The following is a 14,060-nucleotide window of genomic DNA, read 5'->3' on the forward strand; positions in this document are numbered from 1 at the left end:
CTGCTGAAGTCTCTCACCCTCTGTAGTCCCTAACGTGCCCCACTCCACTCTCCTGAGCCTTTTACTCAGCATGACATTTAACAGAGTACTTAAGAACAACTTATTTCCACAAAACTTTAGATTCTGATTATCTTTGAGGTATCCATTATTTAGTCAAGCACAGTAAAATCAACTAATTAGCCAAATTCACCCAGGGATGATGGAGGGAAAGGCAAAAAGGGAATGACAGATGGATAAACAAGTATCCAAGCACGCTCACTAATGTCTCATTTCCTGGGAAATGAGATTAAAAGTTTGTGAAAAGATTTCACTCCAACTTTTTACATACTGCCTTTACATATTGCCATGTTTCAGTCCAAGACCCACTGACGTCTTGGAAAGTCTTCTAAGAGCTTTCAGCAGGGATCAAGCTGTAAGCCTTTCTGCTCTTGTGCACTTCTAAAGGTTTCTCTTTAGATGTCAGCCTTGTTTCAAGAAATGTGACGGGTTCCGGTGACCTGAAACGTGGTTCCAAATGTCATACCAGCTTAACTTTAAACTTTTGAGTAACTCCTTTTGTTCTAGTTGGACTTCTTACAGTCCAGAAAAACAAATGTGTTAAATGGCTTGTTAGATCAAGACCTAAGCCAAGTTCTCTGAAAAGACACATTGAAAAGCCACGGACACAAAAGTCCCTTAAAGTATTTATACAATCTCTCCTTAGAAATGTCAGGAAATACTATTTTACGATACTGAGACATATCATGAAGACAGAGTATTTAAGATACAAAAGCACAATTCAACATGAAGAAAGCTAATTTATGTACCAAGTTCCTTTTTAGAGAACCTATTTTCTATTCAATTTCAATCAGCTTGACCAAACAGAGAGATCTAAAAGTTGCTATACCAGAACAGATAAGCCAGGACCTGCTCTGTTTCTGAGGCATCTTGAATTACATCTATTCACAATGTCACTCCTACTGCATAATTAATAGTTTTTACTTCAAAAGCCATTAACATTCACTGATCAGTGATTTACACTTAGCTTTACAAAGGTGTAGCTAAAAAAATAAATCCGAAAGACACTTCGAATTTCTCTGTAATTGCAACATGCAGAAATGCCCAGTGCACATAAAACCAAACACTGAATCATCAAAGTTTTTCAGTGCTGAAACGTACTTCCAAATTTTAATGATAGGTAAACCTTTAAATTTTATTTTTCTAAGCAGAATAATATATATAAAAATACAAAATAATATGTTTCTCATTTCTAGAATGAGAAATGAGCGAACTACTACCCAAAACCACTTTGAAAGAAACAGAGCATCAACTTTTAGGGTTTGTGCAGTTTATTTGTTTTGATTAAAGATATCTGCAGTACAAGATTTCATTATTTACATACCTGTTTTTGATGTGGTAATATATTGCAAGAGCTACACTGTAAAGAAAAATAGACAGTTAATACCTCAGGACTGTCAAATTATATTTTTTGTCGTATTAACGTGCAAATTTAAAACCTAGCACAATGTATGACAAAAAGTATGGTCAACAGTCTATCTTCTTCTGTTCACTGCTAGATACCAGGAAAACTGCTGTTAACACACAATTTTATAATATTTGTTCAGCACACTCCAAGTGCCTCCACTAGTAATGAAATACCTTATAAAAACACTCATATTCCATATATCACATTGCACGTACTTTCATTTAATGTCACTGAAGTCAATGATTAAAACTCCTCCTGATTCCCAGGGTTGAAGATAAAGCATCACAGGTATTGGACATTCCCCTTCATTGTTTGCTAATGCTTCCAGGCTAACACGAAGTATTTTAACCGCTGTTGGCTTACGATTTTATATTTATATCCATTAACTTTTGGCTGTCTTTCTATGTAGTTACATACCAGACTCAAATACCAGGGTCCTACAGTTTTATGGCTTCAACTTACTTATTTTAACTCAGGAAAGACGACTCCCTGAATAACTTAGTGCGTTATGCATTTCCTGTGTTCTCAACTACACACCAAAGTACCTCTGTTTACATTCTGGGCAAAGTCAGAAAGTGTCCTTACATTCACAGAAAGCTAAGATTTATTTTTGTATGCAACTAACTGATCTCATTCACATTTGAGACTGAAGAAAATTAGGACATGGCTTCTCATGGTTATTCTCCATTTTCCAATTCATAAATCCAGATTTATTGAAGGACACCTGCTTTACTTAATGATAGAATTTTACTGAAGAATAAAGCATCACCAACATCCTCCCTACTTGTTCCAGCAGCGTAAAACCCAGTCAAAGCTAAAAGGGGAAGGAGGAGTTTACTGATTCTACTTGTCGACAATTTGTCTTGTCAGTGATTCATTATAAGATGTTTATGTCTTATACTGATGCAAAATTCCCTCTGATTTCCATAAAAGGCCTTTTACAAGAGTCAATTGGTTGCTCTGTAATTTTATTCCAGAATTTCTACACGAAAACTGACACACTGCATGTTAAGAAAACTGTATGTTGGAGCTACCTCATTAGAATTTCAAATTATTTCAGGTTTGGCTGAGGGTTGTTTTCTGTTTTGTGAGGGGGTTTTTTGAACAGCCACATAGTGGCTTTCTTCATTGAAAGTAAATGTATTTTATTAACTTTGTATGGGCATTATAGTTTTACTTGGGTGCATTAGAAGATTTTAGATCATAAATGCTTTTTAGACTTGACTTTTTCTATAGATACATATTAAGAGATACTGTGTACCATGGACGGTTAAAGGACACAGTACTCGCTGAACACAAAAACCACATTTATGAATGAATTTTATTTAATTTGACTGAAAGCTATTCACAAAATTAATTAGTCCTAAAATTTAATTTTAAATTATGCCACTAGGAACACATTCAGCTTCAGTTCACTTTATAAAAGCATATTCAAGAATCTATGTGCAGAGCTCTGCTTGGTGCCCATATGGTTGCTTCTGTAACAAAATGTCAAATTAAGTTTAGAAAGTATTTACCTATTTAGCAATCCATATCAGAATCTGAAACTCTTTCAGAGCTATAATAGATTAACTCAGATCTAAGTTTCATTCTGCTTTTCATATGCTGGGTCAGCTAGTACTCAGCGTGCAGGAAAGAAGCTTACGGAGCCTTCCATCACCCTCCCCTGGCCAACCCACTGATGCTGCAGATCTCCATTAGATGCGTATTTTAAACACACCGGTGCATAAAATGACCCAGAAAAAATAAATAAGATGGCCAAAATACATCCCTCATAGATTTACCTCTATACAATAGTCATTTATCTCCAGAGACTACCAAGATGGGGGCGAGAAACGAAGTTGCACTCAAAAGCAATAATCCTGCTATCTCCCCATCTTTCATCTGTTAAATGTGCAGCTAGACAGCAGAGAAGAGGAAAAGACTCCTTACCCAGAGGCCTCATGTGCCAAAGTCCAATTTCTCACCTCACATAACCCTTTTCAAACCCTCTGACCCCTTGCAGCTTCAACCCTTCCCACACCAGCAGCCTGGCCGCAGCCCTGCACAACTCCTCTCACCCAGGCCCAGCACTGGCCCTTCCAGGCTGACATGTGCCCAGACCTCCCTAAAGCTCTGTCCCCTGCCACATACCCCAAGTCTTTCCCAAATATCACCACCTTGCTCCCTGACAGCTTGTCTCTCCATCTCTTGTTTCACATAAAGCTGGTCTTGGCCACCATGGCCACTGAAAACACTTCTTGGCTGCTATGGCCAAGTGAACCCATCTCTTCTCTCAACAAGCAGTCTCAGTTCTGATGCAAAAAGGGACCCAAAACTCACCCAAAAGGCTGCACTTAAAAAAATATGCATGCAAAGGATTTTAGAACAGAAGAGTGTGAGATTCCAGCAGGAAAAAAAACCCCTCAAAACAAAAAAAACCCTTTTTCCAGTGTTCATCTGAATTATTAAGTTACTAATTAAAGAAATTTGAGGAAAAGCAAGACTATTTCAGGCAGAAATAGCTGATGAAGAAGTAGGTGCCAATCGTACTGCAAATCCCTTCTCCATTCAACTCTGTTTTCCTTAAACAGAAAAATTAAGAATCTGTTTTAATCGCCACCAAAATTACAAACTCTTATGGACATGTTAGTCTGAATATATTTGTCTCTCATGCAAGGATCGCTGGAACACAGATCTTTTCCTAATAAATCTTTACATTTGAGTACACCAGGTAACCATCCTATAAGCAACTCAAGAAAGTGTATCAGCAATCTAACAAATAAACAGCATAAAATGAGCATTTTTTCTGTCATTTCTTTCCCTTGCCATACAAAATGTAAAGAACTATACTCTGCAAATACCAATTTCATTTCTCTCCAGATGTAAAAAGGCACCAGTGAAATCCAAAATGATCACCCGAGACATCACCCAAGGGTAAGCCCATGTGCGCACCACATACAAAGGTCCTCACTGCTGTGTAATGAACTGCCAGTGCCCTTGTACTAAGTAAGTAAATGAATCTGGAGGCAATTCAGTTCCACTTCAGATAGAAAACTGGAAGGGAAGCTTAGCAAATGAGCATTTTCTCAGGAACAGAAGAGAGCTCTTCAATTTCAGATAATTCCAAAATTCTGAATAAACAAGTTTTGAGGACTCATCCCACACAGGCAGCCAGTTGAATGTTGAATCACAAGGATTTCAGCTGCTGGAATTCGAGATTCTTAATTGATTCTTTCTGTTGAGATATACAGTACTGGGAGATTGATTCTGCTCCAACCTAAAATAATACACTTTTCTCCTCCTATTCACTGCCTCTGGTTGGATTAAATTTACTACTTGAAAAACTAAAACTTTTGGAGCTTGCTTAGTAATGGTTTAGAAATACGTATACATAAATACATAATGTAGATTCTAGAAAAAAAAAATTCTAAAACCCACCATTTGATGGTATACTTGAGGTTTGGTTGACTGACTGTGCTGTCATCCAGGAAAATAGTGGAGCAGGAACTGTACTTCCTTCTCAGCTGCCCAGGAGGATGCTACAAAAAACATGCAAAAGAACAATAGCAATTATGTAATACCAAAGCATTCTTCTGAGGAGATGTAAGAATTTAGAAAAAAACCACATCTCTCTGTCTCCTACAATGACGCGCACAGTAATGTGATCATGTTTTGAAGCAGTTCAGAAAGTTCAGAAATAATTACCAGTGCAAAAGTCACAGCAATCCCTGCCTCAGCCTTGACTAACGCCTTCAAATCCTGATCTCCCCTCTATTCCTCCTTCTCCAAAACCATGCAAAATTTCTGTGCAGGATTACTCAAATACATACGTAAGTACATTTGGAAAGAAAAGATGAACAAGACCTATGTTTCTGTCCTCATTCCAAAAGAGTAAGTAGAAGAGTGAAAAAGAAGTAGTGTTAACAACGAAGACTGATTTAGAAACAGGTACAATACCATGCTTGAAGAAAAGATAATTAAAAAAACCCCGAACCCAACAAACAAACCCTAACAGAATGAAGTAGGGGAAAGAGGTCTTTACAGTAAAACTACTAAAACCTCTAAAAATTAATAGAGAAAATTCAGAAAAATTAATTCCTCGAGAATATATTGCTATTAGACAGGAAGAAAATTTATCAAAGAATGTAACAGAAAGTGAATATACAAATAAAAAATAAACATCTCTTAATAGAAAAAATTTTCAATGTATTTCAAGCCTATTTCTGCACTACCACGGGAAAACATTGAAAAGCTCAGTCACAAAATGGTATTTGACAACACTACTTATTTTTGAAGGTTTTTTTGTTGAAAGGGCTTCTCCTTCAGTTGTTTAGAGCAGCCAGCACTCCACTGGTCTAAAGAGAACAGATTCATCGTATCAGCTAATACCCATCACAGTCATCAATGGTCTTCGATTTTATCCTTAGTTATTCTATCTACACGAGTGAATAACTTGACCAAGAACCTGTGTCAGGGAAGTAAATACCAGTCAAATTATGTGTTTAATTTACAACAAAATAGGTTTAAACTCCAGTTGGCACATTGACGTGGTAATTTTAACTGAGAATCTAGGCTTCAGTCCTGTGACTCCCACCTCAGTACATCTTTTCTTGCTAATTTCCAAAACGGATACAAGTGCCAGCACTCCATCATCTCACTAATGTTTTATTTTCCATAGGCAGTAGACTTCTTAGCAACATTAATTAGCTGGAGAACAGACCGACCCCTGGTAAAACCTACATGTATCTTTCTAGCTTTCCCAGCTACAAGCAGAAGAGCATTCAAAGTCTTCTGTTAATTGGGGAAAAAAAAAGAATTCTGAAGCTATTACAAATGTAGAAACATTATGTAAAATTATGAATTATTTGAAAGCTCACCAACAAATTCTATCAATGTCCCTCACTTGACCAATGAAATCGTAGACTGAACTGCTTTTCTTGGAAGTTAAACAGTTTACTGAAAAAATGAAAATTATCCCCTTTCAAAAATTCGAGGAGTTCAGAAAGGTGCTCTCTAATACTTTGAGAGGTCACAATCCACCTACTTTCCAAGCTATTATATGTTAAGCAAGGCAACAAACAGACAATGTAGCAACTCTGGAAGCATTAATGCCATCAAATGTATTATCTAGCATTGATATATACAGAGAGAATTCCTGGGGGACTGGTGATTTATAAGCTTACAGTTTAATTCATATTTCTGGTTTAGTCTGTTGAGTACCTTCCACAGGCATGATAAAGGCAATGCAACTTAAAACCAGTGAAAATAAGACTGTCTAGTGGTTGAAAAAAAGGGAGAGGTACAGACATTTCAGCATCATTTTTTTTAAAAAAGGCACACGGAAAGTTTTAATTCTATATTCTAAGCCTCAACACGTTTTAAAGGCTTAGATAAAATTTAAGATAAGTGGATTCATTCAAGGCAAGTAAAAAACAAAACAACCCTGTAGCAACACCACTATCAGATTTAAATTTTCTCATGTAAACAGCACTCTAGCATTTGACACACGTCAATAATTAAAGCCACGCAACTTATTTCTGAAACTACCACATGGCACAACTCTCCACAGTTTTCAGCCCACATCACACTTCGTTAGGCTCAGAACTTTTCACACTTCAGAAAAATATGTGGTGTCTCATGCCTCACTTTCTGTTCATAACAACTTGGCAGGAAGGGGTACCTCTCCTGAAGAATGGTGCCAAGTGTAAACCTACTATCCTGGGTATATATACCATGTGTGCCATGTGAATAACTAACCTCTTGGTAGATCAACATTCCCAGCTTCTACTCTGATGTCCAGCTGCAGTCATATGGTTTGTCAGGCAACCGATTTTCTGCCTTTTCCAAATTCTTGAACAACACCCTCAGTTTCATTCTAGCTTGAGTAAGGTGGAAGACATCTCAAGTCCTACAGTTCAGTCAAATGGGCTTTTCCAAACCTTCATAAAATGCTGCATAGGAACCTTCTCCATCCTTGCGAAGGATGAAAGAGGTTTACTGAGCAGTATTCAGCACTGTCCTATAGATAAAACCCTTTCTGTGTCCATTTCAACGGGCTAAGTCCACAACCAAAATTGTATGAGGAACATAATGCCTTCACATTACAAATCCATCATGGCTGACCCCAAAAGTCTTCCATTAAGATAAGCCAGTGAGCCTCGAAGCAAGAAAAATCAGCAAGAATGTAGAGCCTTTGAAGAAATTAGTCCAACCCTCCAACATTAATGGGATGCTTCTCAGGTTCTGTCCCACCGTTAAAGCTAACATGGGGAAAGAAAGGAGTGGTAAGAGACCGTTTTGTAAACCATATGCAAACACGACAGTGAGCACAGGACACGTGAATCCTTGATCTACAGAGTTACTGTGTATACAACAGTAATGGCCTTAAGTCATGTTGAAGGGAGGTCCAAAGAAGAAAACATTGTGGATCTTTGACCATTGTGGATGAGATAAGAAAGAGCACGTTTATACTGAACAGGGGAAAACCAAGACTGGATATAAAATTGTGAGAGGAGGTGATGGCCAAAAAAAACCCCAAACCACTACCTTTTTCTAATAGCAGGGATAGCTTGAGTGACTTGAGCAGTGATAAAATCACCACCGCTGAAAGTTGCGAGTAAAATAAACATATGCCGAGAGTAGCTTAGATGCAGGATTCCGCTCTTAGACAAGAAACAAGACTGAACAACCTCTTGAGATGAATTCTGGAACAAAGAAATCTCAAAATGATAGATTTTTTTGGTGGATAGGATTTGTAGCTCTTTAATCCAGAAGCAGTTATTTTTCTTGTTTCAATCAAAGACATTCATTAAGAAATGCTGACGACGTAGGTTACAATGAATACATAATAGCTGTTTTGTGGAATTTCTCTTTACAGGAAAAGATGCATAACAGAAAATATTGCTTTACAACTTTAACGCATATTACAGAAAAAGCTCTAAAAGATCAAGATTCAACGAAGTGTAATCACGGGTTAAGGCTCGGCCAGCCACTAGACACCAATGCCAGCTGTTTCCAGCTGTTTCTAGGAGAATATCACTGCTTTATTTTTCTCTCAGCTTCATCCTGAAGCTTTTCAAACTGCCAAATCACGCTTGTTTCAAGATGTTTGAACAATAGGATTCACCTGAAGTTTTCATAAAACAAATCATAAATAGAATGGCTTAGTTTGCCATCAACATCATCCAAGCTCTGCAGAACTCTTCCTATATATCCTGCTATGAAAGGAATCACAACAAATTCCTAACTAATTCGCAATGAGAATACACAAAAGGGTGATTTTCTCTCAGCCTTCATTTTAACGCCACTCCAAAATTAAACATCTATTTGTGGGTAAAAGGGAAGTGTTACTATTTCTTTTGCTAAAATAGCAGTTTCAAGGTGGTTTTGGGTAGAAACATCTAGCAGACGGCTGCATACTGACCAAAACCCACACTCCGAATTGACCAGACTGGGTACCAGCCAGCTCTGTTCTGCACACTCTGTAGTAACACTAGTATGGCCCTCTGCCCTGATGCTCAGCAGGATTTGTTCATCTGGCCACAACACTTCCCTAATGAAGCTACACAGCTTTTGTACCAGAGCTGACCTTTAGCCAGTCAGCTTCCAGTTTGGCAAAGGAGCTTCAGTCTTTTTCAATGTTCTTTTGCACTTGTGCATCAAAAGATAATTTGTAGCTTCTGTCCTAAATATAGTACTGTCTCTTCTTCCACCAAGCCAGGTGTAAGTTATTGCATGATTTTAAAAGGTACTATTAAACAGTATTTCTTCCTATGGAAAAATTGAGGCCTGCTTGCACCCATGTGTGGAGACATGTCCCTTAGCTTCCAGGCACTACAGGCTGGCCAAAATGCTATTAGGCAAAACTGGCAGGTATAAGTACACATGAAATTACAACAGCAAGCAAAAATACCAGGACTGCTTCTGACATGGAAAAGGGAGGTTCCTATCTTGGGGATCTTCTGTTGCTTCAGGACATGATTTAGATCTGACACCATTTTTCACAGAAGAAACATGATTTTACAGGTCAATAAAGTGCTTCCAAAATCAAGCAAGCCATGCAACACAATTCTCTGCACAGCTCTGCAAGGCTCTTGCATATATTTTCACCTTGCATAATTTGATACCACAGCACAACTGTCTACATATTGATATATCCACCTGAACAAAAGCTACAGGAAACTGCACCATTGTATGTTTACCTTTCTCTGTCAAGATCTACAATAAAAAAAGAGATCAAGTCCAAACACTTTTAAGTAATTCTCACTGTAACTCATCAGTCTGTGACAGGAATCAATCTTGTTCTCAGTTCATTAGTTTCACCAGTGTTTGATAATATCCAAAACTGATGCCTTAGACTAGATCTGCACTTGGCAGATTTTTGCTCTCAAAGCTTGCCCTTACTCATGCCAACTACAGAAAACTATGTCAGTATACCACCGAGCTCCTGAGGGGAGGGGCTCAGCAACCAGTACACTCTTCTGCAGCACACACCCCCGCACTTAACCACTGATAAAGCACCTTGCTTTACGAATGTGAAAGATCAAAAATTCTCTTAACACTAGAAGCAGCTCAAAGGTTTATATGTGCATAGCATAATTGCTAGCACTGTGCAGTTTGACCAGAGGGACTTTACTAGGTTCCTAGCACAGCAAGTATTGTACAGCAATGGCTGTAAAAAAAGAACTCCCCTGCGTGCTCTCATTCATTGTCACTTCATATAACTTACTGACTTGAGGCTGATAGGAGAGGTAAAATTCTTTACCCTAAAGGTCAGGAAAAGAAGCAAGGGACTGAAAGATGTTAGAAAAAACAATTTAAAACAGTAAGTTTAGGTAAGCCGTTAAAGAAAACCTGTTCATTCCAACTGATTGGAAGCCTGCAAAAGCATCTTAAAACAGCATCTGTTAGGAATGGGATCACTATGGGAATCTGCTAGATGGGCCAGGTGGCCTGTAAAGGCCAGCTCTAGTCCTGGTTTTTTGTGATCTTGAAATGGAGAGAAGCCAAGTCCACATAAAGCAACCTGTAGGAGAGCTTCTAAAGCACCTGAGAAACCTCTAATCTATCTTCCAGTTTATCTTGTTCTTCTCTTTGAGTAAGGAATGTAAATTAAATATCTTAAGGAATTTGGACAGTAATTATAAACCTTTACAATAGCCAGCCTCAGGCAGTCCGCTTTAAAACAATATTTCACATTTTACATTTGTGCTTTGCATTTTTCACAGATTAAAGTACTTTTCAGACTCTGTTCCCGTTTCAGTATGTGTCATACTGACTCTCATAATCACTAGCTGAAAGTGTTTGATTAAAAGTCACATGGCTAGTGGTTTTACAATAGGGAAGCACGACAGCCTCCTTATCCAATCTGACATGAAAATTTGGGGGCTACACAGGAGCAAATACCATACATCGTCTCGAGCATGCAAAAAGGCACACAGAAATTGTTTGTGCCACACCATGCACAGCAAAGGACCCCTCCGTTCTCTGCTACCCCCATCAGCAGGGCTGCCGGTGAGAAGAAGCTTCCCCTGATGTGAATCACTACAGGGTCACTCAGAGAGCCTGGGGTTCTGACGTGAATGATGCCCAGAACTTTTCTTCAGGATGCTGAAAAAATTTTGGTCTATACACAGATGTTAATTTTTCTACTTGGAATGGTAAAAACAGTATCAGTCTGCTGAGATTTGAACATCCAGTTACTGGGTAGCAGACAGTGGGAGCTGATGTTCCGATCCCTAAGCAAGACGATATGAAAGAAAGTTGCTGCTACAAGGCTGATTAAGAGTCTCCAGAATAAAAAAAAAACCACTATGGAAAAGAAGTATTACTTCCCTTTATCTTCCCTTTTCCTTTCCTTCACCTTCCTTCACAAATATTGCAACATGAAAAAAAAAATTCTTTATTTTTACTGTACGTTACTGCTCATAAACACAGATTCAACTTTAAGAGGACATCTTGACAAGAAGAGAAGAAAGTGGCAAACGGAGCATTTTCATCTTGTCTGCAGGGGAAAATTTCCAGAAAAAGCTGATGGAAAGAAGAACTCTTGCCCCCTCTGCCCTGCTCCTTTCCCTTGCAAAAAAAATAACCACCCACTACAAAGAACTAGCTACTGCAAACAATAATAAAAAAAAAAATCACTTGTTCTCCACCCACCCCCCCAAAAACATAAAACATGTCTTCCTGTTTGCTCTTCTTGTACGGGCAGAGATACTGATGCAAGCTCTCCTCTCTGAAAAAGGAAACACCTCTATCTCAGTCTGCATCTTCATCTTCCTCAGCAGCTTGTCTTTTCTTTTAATCTGCTTAGTCAAGTGCACACTGAAGGAGCATTAAAGCTGTAACAAAAAACAACCGCCAGTTCAACGGAAAAGGGAACTAGAGTCTGCTTAGAAATTAAAATAGACTGGAAGAAAGCAAACACACCAGGTACACTGTAGGTAAGTAACTTCTAATTGCTACACAGATGCAAAGGATCCAGCACCTGTCATCTGTCTCCCAGGGCTCTGTGGGAAGACTGAGAGATGACGGCTTATCCATAGCACCCACCACTTTAATTCCTTCCCCATTACTTTACCTACCCCAAAAAAAGAACAGCTGCTGGCTTCTTCCATCACACCTACTGGCAAGGTGAATCTGATATGTGGCAACTGCGAGCCCTTGACAAAGCACAGTAAATCAAAGCAGGAACCCACTGTTTGAATTTAGGGATCAGAGGAAACTATTCAGCCAATTAAAATATTCTACAAACAAAAGCGAACAATAGCATGATCATACTGAGAAAGTGCATTTTTAAATGAGGAAGAGTTAATATGAATTAATTTTTTTCATAGGTTACATTTTGAAACTGTATTTGTATAGACTACTATTATCATCTGTTACTAAACAGAACTAGACAAGCAGTTAAAAAAAGAAAATTAATAACTTTTCTTGATACTTCCTTGCTAGCCAGCCACCCTGATCACCTCGGAGATGTTCAACTCTGCCTGCAAAATAACCAGTAAGATACTGCACAAAAGGACAAAAATACTTTGTTGCTTATCTTGGTTCCTTATCAGAAAAGGAGAGTAAGTATAAAAGATTTATAAAAGAAAAAAGAAAGACATTATTGAAAAACCAAAAAATAATGCTGCATTATGGTAGAAGTTCTTGCAAAGGGAAGACAAAACAATGCTCCAAAATCTGTGTCCTGTGGCTTGTTTCCTACAGAGAAGGTGTGAGGAACCAGCACTTCACATCGACAAAGAAACAGATGAGTAGCAATAGCTCCTGTTAGAAATACACTTAACACACACTGTATAATGGTGGAAAAGAACGGATCAGCCAACAGGGTATACCATAAATTTGCTTATCATGTAAATACTACCTACCTTTTGTCACACACAATTGTCAAATCTAACTATTTCCTCAAATTTCTTCAAACAAGGTGGTCTAAGAAAAATTACTATGGTTCCCTGCAGCCTACAAACCTAACACAGCTGCTTGTTAAAGGCCACAGCAACCACTTCAAAAACGATCACCAATTTGTGTGTTAGCTTCAGTAGACTGAATATTCAGGAGGTGATGAATGAATCCTTGGAGGTGTGCTAAAGCAACAGCTTAAATATCACAAGCCACATGTGAAAATACAGCTTACCTACACATATTGGCTAAAAAACTTAACTGACTTGTAAGGAGACACAGAGAGAAAGCCATGGTAAGAACTTCAGCTTCATAAAGGTTATTTTTAACTTTGTAATTCAGAAGTACTTCGTAAGTACAAAGTCAGACTTAAGATAGCAGTAAACCATACTACTGAGGGAAGTTTAGGTTGCTGCAACCATAGCCAATGCTTTGAATGATACTTGAAAAAAAAAAAAAAAAGGAAATTAGGAAGAGATATAGTGCTTAGGGTACCAACTGCACAAGCTGCTACATTAAGCTCCCAACAACACAACTCCTCAGCGGTACGATCACCCTTTCCTTTTCTGCCACAAGTCCAGCATTGCCTAAAACTATTTTACACCAGCGTTTACAATAGTGCGCTTCCAGCAGCATTTTTAATAGTCATCTTGTTCAGTTCACCAGAAGAATCCACCTGCAGTCTGCCTAATGCAAGGCACATCTTTTACGTGACATTAGACAATCCAGGACACCTGAGAATTTCATCCATAAAGCACGTGGACTGTCACAGAAACTCTGTTAATACCTTGCTTTGCGGTGTATTCATTATTCTGCATTGATCCCTCCAGGTTTGAGGCTAAAAAGCACGCTGAAAGTCACTGAGCACACAGTAAGTTCATGAGAATCCAGTGCATTAGCCTTCCAAGCAATTTTATAACAATTTGATTGCGCTGCAAACCACCCTCACATGCACCGTGAACAACGGAAATGTTTCACAGGGGAATAGAGTCAGAAGCGCTAAGAATACCTGCTAACTTAGTGAGGCCAACGTTAAGGATTTTATAGGCCTCACAGTATCTCAGGACTTCTTAAAATCTTAACTCTTGGGAAAATGAAAATCTCAGTTGCTTTTGAAGCCAAGCAATAGCTTCAGAAACACTCAGCACAAAACAGTTCTGCCAACACATGAAGCAGTTGTGCCTTGTCACCCCACTCAGCTCTCATTCCT

At 38.4% G+C, this 14,060-nt stretch overlaps 1 protein-coding gene across 1 annotated transcript in view; it reads right to left on the bottom strand.

The window, feature by feature from the left end:
- Positions 1 to 14,060, bottom strand: part of CCNY (cyclin Y) — a gene marked incomplete at its 3' end in the record, with an annotated part of 42,353 nt that overhangs the window by 21,425 nt on the left and 6,868 nt on the right. Inside the window, exons 3-4 of the mRNA XM_010140988.1 lie at positions 4,886 to 4,986; positions 1,382 to 1,417 (exon numbers count right to left, since the gene is read on the bottom strand). Of these exons, the coding sequence (XP_010139290.1) occupies positions 1,382 to 1,417; positions 4,886 to 4,986 (137 nt within the window). The remainder of the gene's footprint in view (positions 1 to 1,381; positions 1,418 to 4,885; positions 4,987 to 14,060) is intronic.

Source organism: Buceros rhinoceros, unplaced genomic scaffold (genome assembly GCF_000710305.1).
Source record: "Buceros rhinoceros silvestris isolate BGI_N320 unplaced genomic scaffold, ASM71030v1 scaffold7358, whole genome shotgun sequence".
In the NCBI taxonomy this organism is placed as follows: domain Eukaryota; kingdom Metazoa; phylum Chordata; class Aves; order Bucerotiformes; family Bucerotidae; genus Buceros; species Buceros rhinoceros.